The 7,926-nt window shown below is 59.0% G+C and overlaps 1 protein-coding gene across 8 annotated transcripts; it reads right to left on the bottom strand.

Annotated features, from left to right (window-relative positions):
* Nucleotides 1-67: 67 nt before the first annotated feature.
* HDAC10 (histone deacetylase 10) lies at nucleotides 68-7,233 on the bottom strand. 8 transcript variants are annotated; one of them, XM_053585484.1, is made up of 21 exons: nucleotides 6,155-6,674; nucleotides 5,952-6,045; nucleotides 5,674-5,770; nucleotides 5,360-5,457; nucleotides 5,158-5,262; nucleotides 4,948-5,016; nucleotides 4,665-4,791; nucleotides 4,471-4,536; nucleotides 4,293-4,352; nucleotides 4,123-4,212; nucleotides 3,872-3,978; nucleotides 3,721-3,788; nucleotides 3,402-3,642; nucleotides 3,202-3,286; nucleotides 2,018-2,053; nucleotides 1,723-1,814; nucleotides 1,523-1,579; nucleotides 1,187-1,265; nucleotides 816-995; nucleotides 570-729; nucleotides 68-470 (listed from the first exon to the last, which is right to left on the bottom strand). In XM_053585484.1, exons 1-21 carry the CDS (start codon nucleotides 6,171-6,173, stop codon nucleotides 409-411), a joined length of 1,992 nt encoding a protein of 663 aa, XP_053441459.1. In that variant the 5' UTR covers nucleotides 6,174-6,674; the 3' UTR covers nucleotides 68-408. The 8 variants fall into 8 exon arrangements, 7 of the variants coding, with proteins under 7 accessions (XP_053441459.1, XP_053441455.1, XP_053441457.1 ...); XM_053585480.1 differs by having other exon boundaries at nucleotides 5,952-6,086; nucleotides 6,155-6,673; XM_053585482.1 differs by lacking the exon at nucleotides 5,674-5,770 and having other exon boundaries at nucleotides 6,155-6,675.
* Between the last annotated feature and the right edge of the window lie 693 nt (nucleotides 7,234-7,926).

Genomic DNA, 7,926 nt, shown 5'->3' with positions numbered 1-7,926 from the left:
GGCCGCACCCCTGCGCTAGCCACAGCGCGCTTCCGGCTAGTGTGCAGTGAGTCAGCCTAGACCCAGGCGGCTACAAAGGAGGCGGAGCCAGACTCTGGTTTCTCCAAGTTTACTAATGTAGGGCGGGGCTACCACGAGAAGGGGCGGAGCCGCCCCAGAGTGGGGCGAGACTGAACCGGGAGGGTCTGGGCCGCCGCAGGGCGGGTCGTGACTAAGCCGGGACTGTACGGTCTGGGACGCCGCGGAGCCGGACAAAGCGGGGCGCTGTAGGGGGTGAGGGCGGGACCACCGCGGGGCGGAGGCGGGGACGGTGTGGGCCTCCGTAGGACGGGAAGGGGCGGGGCCGCCGTGGCCAAGGCACGTTGTGTTGTTGAGCGCAACAGCTGACTCGGGGGTTGTATCGTGGTATTATTTATGTGGTGTGCACACTCCCGCTGTGGTCGATTCCACGTTGCCAGAGGAGAGCGGTACTAGGAGGCAGGAGAGGCGCACCATGGGCAGCTGCTTGAATGGCCCAGGCTCTCCCCTCCCCTCCAGACCAGCAAGGCCACGTCCTCAGCCAGCCTCACCGGCCACCTGCAGCATCTTCCACTGTGGCTCTAACTGCCTTCTCAGGCTCCTGAGGGCCTGGACATCCTCTGGAGAGGCCATCGAGAAAGGACCCAGGCTGGGAGGTGCCTCTCCGCGCAGCACTGGGGCCAGCATCCCTGCCAGGCGAGGCTCTGACTCCTGGGCCATGGAGGAAGAAGCGGTCACTGTCCGGGGGACCCACTGCGGGTCCCGGCCCCGCCGTAGGTCCACCCCACGCTACTCACCTCCACCAGGACCAGGATTCGGCCTCCTGCCGGCACCCGCAGCACTGCAGCCAGAAGAGCAGCCTGGGGGCCCTGAAGGCCATGGGCAGGCCCCAGCACCACCAGCACCAGGTCAGGCTGGAAGCCATAGGCTAGCGGCAGCACCAGGCCCAAGATGCAGCTCAGGAACCCACCACTAGTCTGTAGGGACAGCAGGGCTACAGCTCCTCACACAGGGACACTCGCCCCGCTGGCTCTGCCCCTCCTCCTGGAAAGTGAGCAGCGAGCTAAAACGAGCCAGAGACCTGACCCTCTTGACAATGCCAGTGAGAGCAACTGCACACAGTGACGGTGTCCCCCCATCTGCCCTGCTACACAACATGACTACTCACCCCTGGCAGTGGCGTGGAGACACGGAATGCAGAGGAAGCAGCTGCCTCCTTGCCCCTGATGCTCAGCCAAAGAGTCCTCCTTCCAGGGACAGCAAGCACCATAGACACAAGTGTGTGTGAAGCCCTGCCCCCACCCAACCCAGGCAGCAGAGGGGAGGCAAGAGGACCTGGAGGGTGCTCAGACTACTGACCCTCTGTGCTGAAGACCCACCTGGCCTTGCCCTAAGGGCCCCTCCCAAACCACAGCTGAGCATTCTGTACACTAGAGTGCCCCACCCAACCAGCCCCCTGGGAGCCCTGCCACATGCCCACCCAAGTGCATGACCTGAGTCATACCCATCATCGGTGAGGTCAGGAGGATGCTCCAGCTGTCCCAGGGTCACACAGAACAGCCTGGTGGAAGAATTGGTCCCAGGATAGGCTGCATCTACACTGCCCAGGTTCCATTCCCAGAGCGCGCTCCATGTGGCCAGCCAGGAAAGGAACTACCCACAGGCTATACCCTCAGAGGTTCAGGACAGCCAAGACAGGCTCACCTTTGGGCTCCATGGGACAGTCCTCTCTGAATGACCACATCCAGGATGGCCACTGCAGTGGAGGCTGGGGTGGCTGCAATACCACTGCTCACCTGTGGGATGAATCCACAGTCTTGGTATCCAGGCACCAGCCACCCCCAAACCAAGGAAATGGGTCTATTCACGCCTTTTTTTTGGTCCTCTATGTAACTGTTACGAGCCCTCCCTTACAATCTGATGCTTAAATAAGATGCTTAAATCTGGCTCAGTGGGGCAGTGCCTGTGGCTCAAGGAGTAGGGCGCTGGCTCCATATACCAGGGGTGGTGGCTTCAAGCCCGGTCCCGGCCAAAACTACAAAAAAAAAAAATATATGGCTCAGCACTGGTAGCACAGTGGTTATAGTGCCAGCCACATACAAGGCTGGTGGGTTCAAACCCAGCCTGGGCCTGCTAAACAACAAAGACAACTACAACCAACAGGTGCCTGTAATCCCAGCTACTTGGGAGGCTGAGGCAAGAGAATCGCTTAAGCCCAAGAATTTGAGGTTGCTGTGAGCTGTGACACTACGGCACTCTACCAAGGGTGACATAGTGAGACTCGGTCTCAAAAAAAAAAAAAAGATGCTTAAATCTATATTATTTTTATTATTATCATTACTCTTTTTGGGGCACAGCATATAGGATAAATTTATTTATCTACTTTATTTATTTTTTGAGACATAGTCTCACTTTGTCACCCTTAGTAGAGTGCCCTGGCATCATAGCTCAGGAACCTCAAACTCTTGGGCTCAAACGATTCTCTTGCCTCAGCCTCCCAAGTAGCTGGGACTGCCATAGTCAGGTGCTCACCACGACACCCAGGTATTTGTAGAGACAGGGTCTTGCTCTTGCTCAGACTGGTCTCAAACTGGTGAGCTCGGCAATCTACCCACCTTGGCCTCCCAGAGTGCTAGGATTACAGGCATGAGCCACCACACTCAGCCCAATAAATCTACACTTTAAATTGTCCTCTTCACCTCTCTGCCAAAGAACATTTAGTTAGGGCGGCGCCTATGGCTCAGTCGGTAGGGCGCCGGCCCCATATACCGAGGGTGGCGGGTTCAAACCCGGCCCCGGCCAAACTGCAACCAAAAAATAGCCGGGCGTTGTGGCGGGCGCCTGTGGTCCCACCTACTTGGGAGGCTGAGGCAAGAGAATCGCTTAAGCCCAGGAGTTGGAGGTTGCTGTGAGCTGTGTGATGCCACGGCACTCTACCGAGGGCCATAAAGTGAGACTCTGTCTCTACAAAAAAATAAAAAAATAAAAGAACATTTAGTTAAAGAGGCAAGGCACTGACAATCCCATCCCTGTCCTGGGAATAGTTCCTGGCACAAAGTGAAATTCATTTCCCTGTGGTTCTGCACCAGCCAGCCTTCCTCTGGACTGGCCACACCATGTTGTCAAGTCCTGGGCTCTACCCCTGGGTCCACGGCAACCCCAGCCCCTCCCAAGTGCCCCCACCTGCCCATCCAGAATCCCATCTAAAAGGTACAGGAGTTTCGCAAGTGCAGTGAGGGCTTCATCCTGAGCCAGGGATGCATGTGGCCTATGGTATACACAACAGAGAGACATGTGGACACAAAGTAAATGCACACACAGGCAGATGTGCAGATATCACAAGCACATGTCCCCACCCCTCTCCCCAGGCCAGCCCTGCCCACCTGGCCCAGGTTTCTGCTTCCTCCCTTGGTGCTGACTCCTCCTGATAAATTACATCATGGAGCAGAACCAAGGTGGCATCTGGCACAGTGCAGACAGCAGGTGTGGGGTGGAGGTACAGCTGGCCCAGAAGGGAGCTCAGCACTGCTGAAGCCTCAGCCTTGCATGCAGGACCCCCAGGCAGCACAGGCAGGAGCCTCCCCTCTGGGAAATGGGTGCTGGGACTCAGTGCAGGGTCCACATCTACAGACATTTCAGAGTCACAATCACTGCAAGGGACCAGAAGGTGGAATGCCCAGCCCAGGTCCAGGCCACACCAACCTTGCTGCTGGAGGCTCAGCCAGTGAGGGGCCTGGACTGCCCGAACACTCTGAATGGATTCCAGGGCACTGTGAAGTGAAGTGGGAGTGGTGAGGCGAGGCCTGGCCCGGTCACCGGTCACTCCAGCCTGGTCTGCCCCCTCCGTTCGTACCTCTGACATGGCATCAGAGGCCCCAGCAGGGGTGGGGCGGGGTCTCCCAGCAGTGCCTGCACTGTCATGCACACCGATTCCGCCAGTGACTCCAGGTGGTAGCCGCCCTGGGAGGAAGGCAGTGGTTTCACTACGGAAGGCCTGGCCAGGAGGGCCGGTCTGGCTCACTGTCCCAGGCATGATGGAGCTGGGCTCCTGTCCTCCCAGGGGGTTGGCCCCAAGCCTCTGGCCCCTTCGTCCTCCCCTGTCACCTCCAGCACCACGCAGACTCGGCCGCCAGCCAGCACCTGGAGCAACTGTGTGAGGTGGGCAAAGCACTCTGGTGTGGCCTGCATCTGGCCCTGGAAACAGAGCTGGGTGTGATGGAGTAGGGCCCAGAACCCTAAAGACCCTCCCCAGCCAAGCCAGACCAGGCCCTCACCTCAGGGTCCCCGATGGCTGAGTCAAATCCAGCAGAAACCAACACCAGCTCAGGGTCAAACTATAGGCCACAACAAGGTATAGAGGGGAAGAAGGAGGTGCAGGGAAGCCCCAACATCTCACCCCTGCCTCCATGCCCCACCCACCTGCCTTGGGGTCCCCACCCTCTGTGCAGTCACCTCAAAGGCCAGTGGCAGCAGCAGATGCAAGAAGGCAGCCATGTATTCAGCATTTCCCATCCCGACCTTGCAGATTGGGAGGGAGGTGGGTCAGTGGATCAGCTCTGCCAATGGCAACCCTGTCAGGATAGCCCAGGCTACACCCTGGAGGCCCAGAACTATAGGGTGGGGGATCGGCGGTTCAGCGAGGGCACCTGGTTCCAGGGCAGGTTAACAGTGAAGCCACGGCCCTGGCCCCGCCCAACAGCGTCTGCATTTGACTCTCGCAGGAAGGGCCAGAAGCGGCCGTGCTCGTATCGGTGCCAGGAGAAGTAAAGGACACTACAGACAACCAGCCGGGGACAGGGTCAGAGGTCAGGAGACTCATCAGCTCCGTGGCTCCTTGCAGAACCTCAAGCCCTGAGTGCACAGCTGTATCTGTCCCCTTGGTTTTCCAAGGTCAGACCCTGCACCCCAAAGGTGTACCCCCCAGCTCACCTGGGGTCATCCTCAAAGATGTACTGGATGCCCTGGCCATGATGGATGTCCCAGTCAACAATGAGGATCCTAGGGACAGACAGTGCTGGAGGTCACTAGGGAACCTCTCACCTCCAGCCAGGAATGGGAAGAGGCTGAGTGGGCTCTTAGCCCCCTCCACCCTTTCCTGTCTGGCCTGGTCCCACCCCCTAGAGTCAGCCCAGCACACACCTGCATAGCCCATATTTCTGCTTGGCATGTTCAGCTGCTATAGCTACATTGTTGAACACACAGAACCCATTGGCAGCTGCCCTCTGGCTGTGATGTCCAGGGGGTCTGCAGGTGAGAATGGAGCATCACACACATCAGGGTCATCCTGTCCCTTCCTGGGGATAGCCACGAGGAGGCAGCCATGTGAGAGAGCAGCTCTTACCTCACCAGGGCCATCCCATTGTGCACATCTCCTGTGAGCACGGCATCCACCAGCTGCAACGCAGCCCCCACAGCCAGCCGGGCACAGTGAAAAGTACTCTGTGGAGATGAGGGTGCGGATGAGCCCCCATGCCAGGTTTTAGGGCACCAATCGCTGGGCAGAATAGGCCAGGCCAGTCCCTGGAACTGGTAGGGGCACAGGGTGCTGTCACATGCATGAGCAAGTGGACGTTGGCAGGGGTGGCAGCCACAGTTGGCAGCACACTGGTGTGTGGCTATGTCCCTGGGTAGTGAGTGTGTGCAGAGGGTACGCACCGGGTGGAAGTACACAGCATCATACTGTCCAGACAGCACCTGGAGCTCCCCCTTGCCCAGGACCTGGGTCCCGTGAACCAGGGCTATGTACTCCGGACTGCAGATAGGCAGGAAAGCAGGGTCACCACAAGCAGGGAGGGGCTGGGTTTGGGGTTGGCAGTGCCCTCTCCATTGCTTCTTCGGGCCTTTGAATAATTTGCCACCCTCCCACCCATCCTCCCAGTGGTGAACCGAGCACTAGTGGGTTGAGGAAGGCCCAGGTTCCCACCCTGCCTGACCTGTGCACCAGCCCCAGTTCTGCCACTGAGGCCTCTCGGGCTGACAGCTGCAGGCACCTCTGCTCCAGGCCACACTGCTGCAGGCGGTCCAGGGCTGCAGACAGGCGTTGGGGACCCTCTATCTTGCACTCAGTGCTGGGGCAGACAGGGAGTTCAGTGTCCAGCACCCCATCCCCATTCCCCCTTGGCCAAGTCACACTTACTCGTCCCAGAGCAGCTCATGTCCCATCATGTCCTCATGGTACACGAGTGCAGTCCACATGGCTGGGCCAGGGTCACTTTGGGCTGCTCTAGGACAGCTGTCAAACTCCTGCTGTGAAACTACATCCTGTTCCATGGTGCAGCCTGGGTCCTGCCTGGAACAGAGCCTGGGAAGGACACCTGGAACCCAGGCAGCTCAGGAGTCCCCAATGCACAGATACTGCAGAGGACCAGGCTGGCTCCAGGCTGCACTTCCGGCTTCCTGCAACTCACATGTGGCCCTGCTCCGCCCCCAGCTACAGTGATCCCCTCCCCAAAGCAGGATTGTGACTGGCCAAAGGAGGCCGCCACCACCCTCCCTCTGCACCCACTGCCTCCACCCTGAGCCAGGGCACTCCCCGCCCCCATAGCAGCTGTAGAGACTGTAGGCAGTGGGGGCAGGGGTGAGGGAGGAGTGTGGCATGCCCAGGCCCTCTGGGGCTGTCCCTGCAGCCCCTCCTGAGGGCCTGTGGTCCCAGCTGTCCATACTCCCTGCTGTTCCAAACTTCCCTCAAGCCCACCTTTACCAGGCAGGCTTGGTTCAGCCCTGCCAACAGCACCAGGCATTCAATGTGGCCAGGGCTCACCACCAAGACTGGGGAGGAGCCATTGAAGGATGAGGGAGGCTGAGGGCCAGAGGGCCAGTGACCTCTAGCAGGGTGGCTGGTGGTGCTGGGCTGTGGTTGTGGCTTAGCCCCCAAGTTTCTGATAGAGGGACAGGGAGACTCCTGTCAGGGAGGCAGAGTGTCAGAGGGCCCAGGCAGAGGCAAAGATGCTGTACAGGAGGCAGCTCAGTGTTGGGAGAGGCAGGGCAGGAGGCCTGAGGGAGGGAAGGGCACAGCCACTGGGCATGACGCCCAAGAGAGAAGGAAACCTGCAGCCTCGCCTGGGACCCAGCAGCCCTGGATGGTCTCCAGGGTGCTACAGAGGGGCTGGGCAGGAGTCCATAGAGAGGAGCTAGAGTGGCCTTGAGCAGAGAAGGCAGTGTTCGTTGTGGCAACTCATCTAACCAAATTTGACTAGGGCAACTGTGCACATGTCCATCCAAACTCCTGGCTGGAGGAGGGGCCCTGGGCCTGCCCCCTCATCCCCCTATAGTCTCTGTGCCCCCAGCCCGGCCTGCTCTGGGTATACCTGCCGGAGGGAGGCGGATAGGAGAAAGGGTGGCAGGAGCCCACGCATGGCCTGAAAGTACCGCCACGCTGAGGCCTGCAGAGGGCAGCATAGGCCACTGGGTCTCCCCAGGGGAGCAACAAAGCCACAGGACCAGAGGAGTCTGGAGGTGCCCAGCGGCTTGTCCCCCACCTCCCTCAGGAAGCTCCTGCAAGAATGCAGGGAACTGGGTCCAGGCACCATGGCTCACACCTGTAATCTTAGCACTCTGTATTGCTCGAGCTCATGAGTTTGAGACCAGTCTAAGCGAAAACAAAACCCCATCTCTAAAAAATAGCCAGGTGTTGTGGAGGGTACCTATAGTCCCAGCTACTTGGGAGGCTGAGGCAAGAGAATCACTTGAGCCCAACAGTTTGAGATTCCTGTAAGTTGTGATGCCAGGGTACTCTACTGAGGGAGACAAGTGAGGCTCTGTCTAAAAAAAAAAGAAAGAAAGAAAAGAATGCAGGGAGCTCAGACAGTTGGGCTGGAGTTCCAGGCTGGACCCTAACACTCTCTCCCCCAGGCTCTGCCACTGGTCCTGGCCCCAGGGTCCACTCACTGTAGCCTGCACTCTGTGCTG

Source organism: Nycticebus coucang, chromosome 3 (assembly GCF_027406575.1).
Source record: "Nycticebus coucang isolate mNycCou1 chromosome 3, mNycCou1.pri, whole genome shotgun sequence".
NCBI lineage: Eukaryota > Metazoa > Chordata > Mammalia > Primates > Lorisidae > Nycticebus > Nycticebus coucang.
Note: the sequence above shows the minus strand (reverse complement) of the source record. Positions and strands in the feature narration are given on the sequence as shown.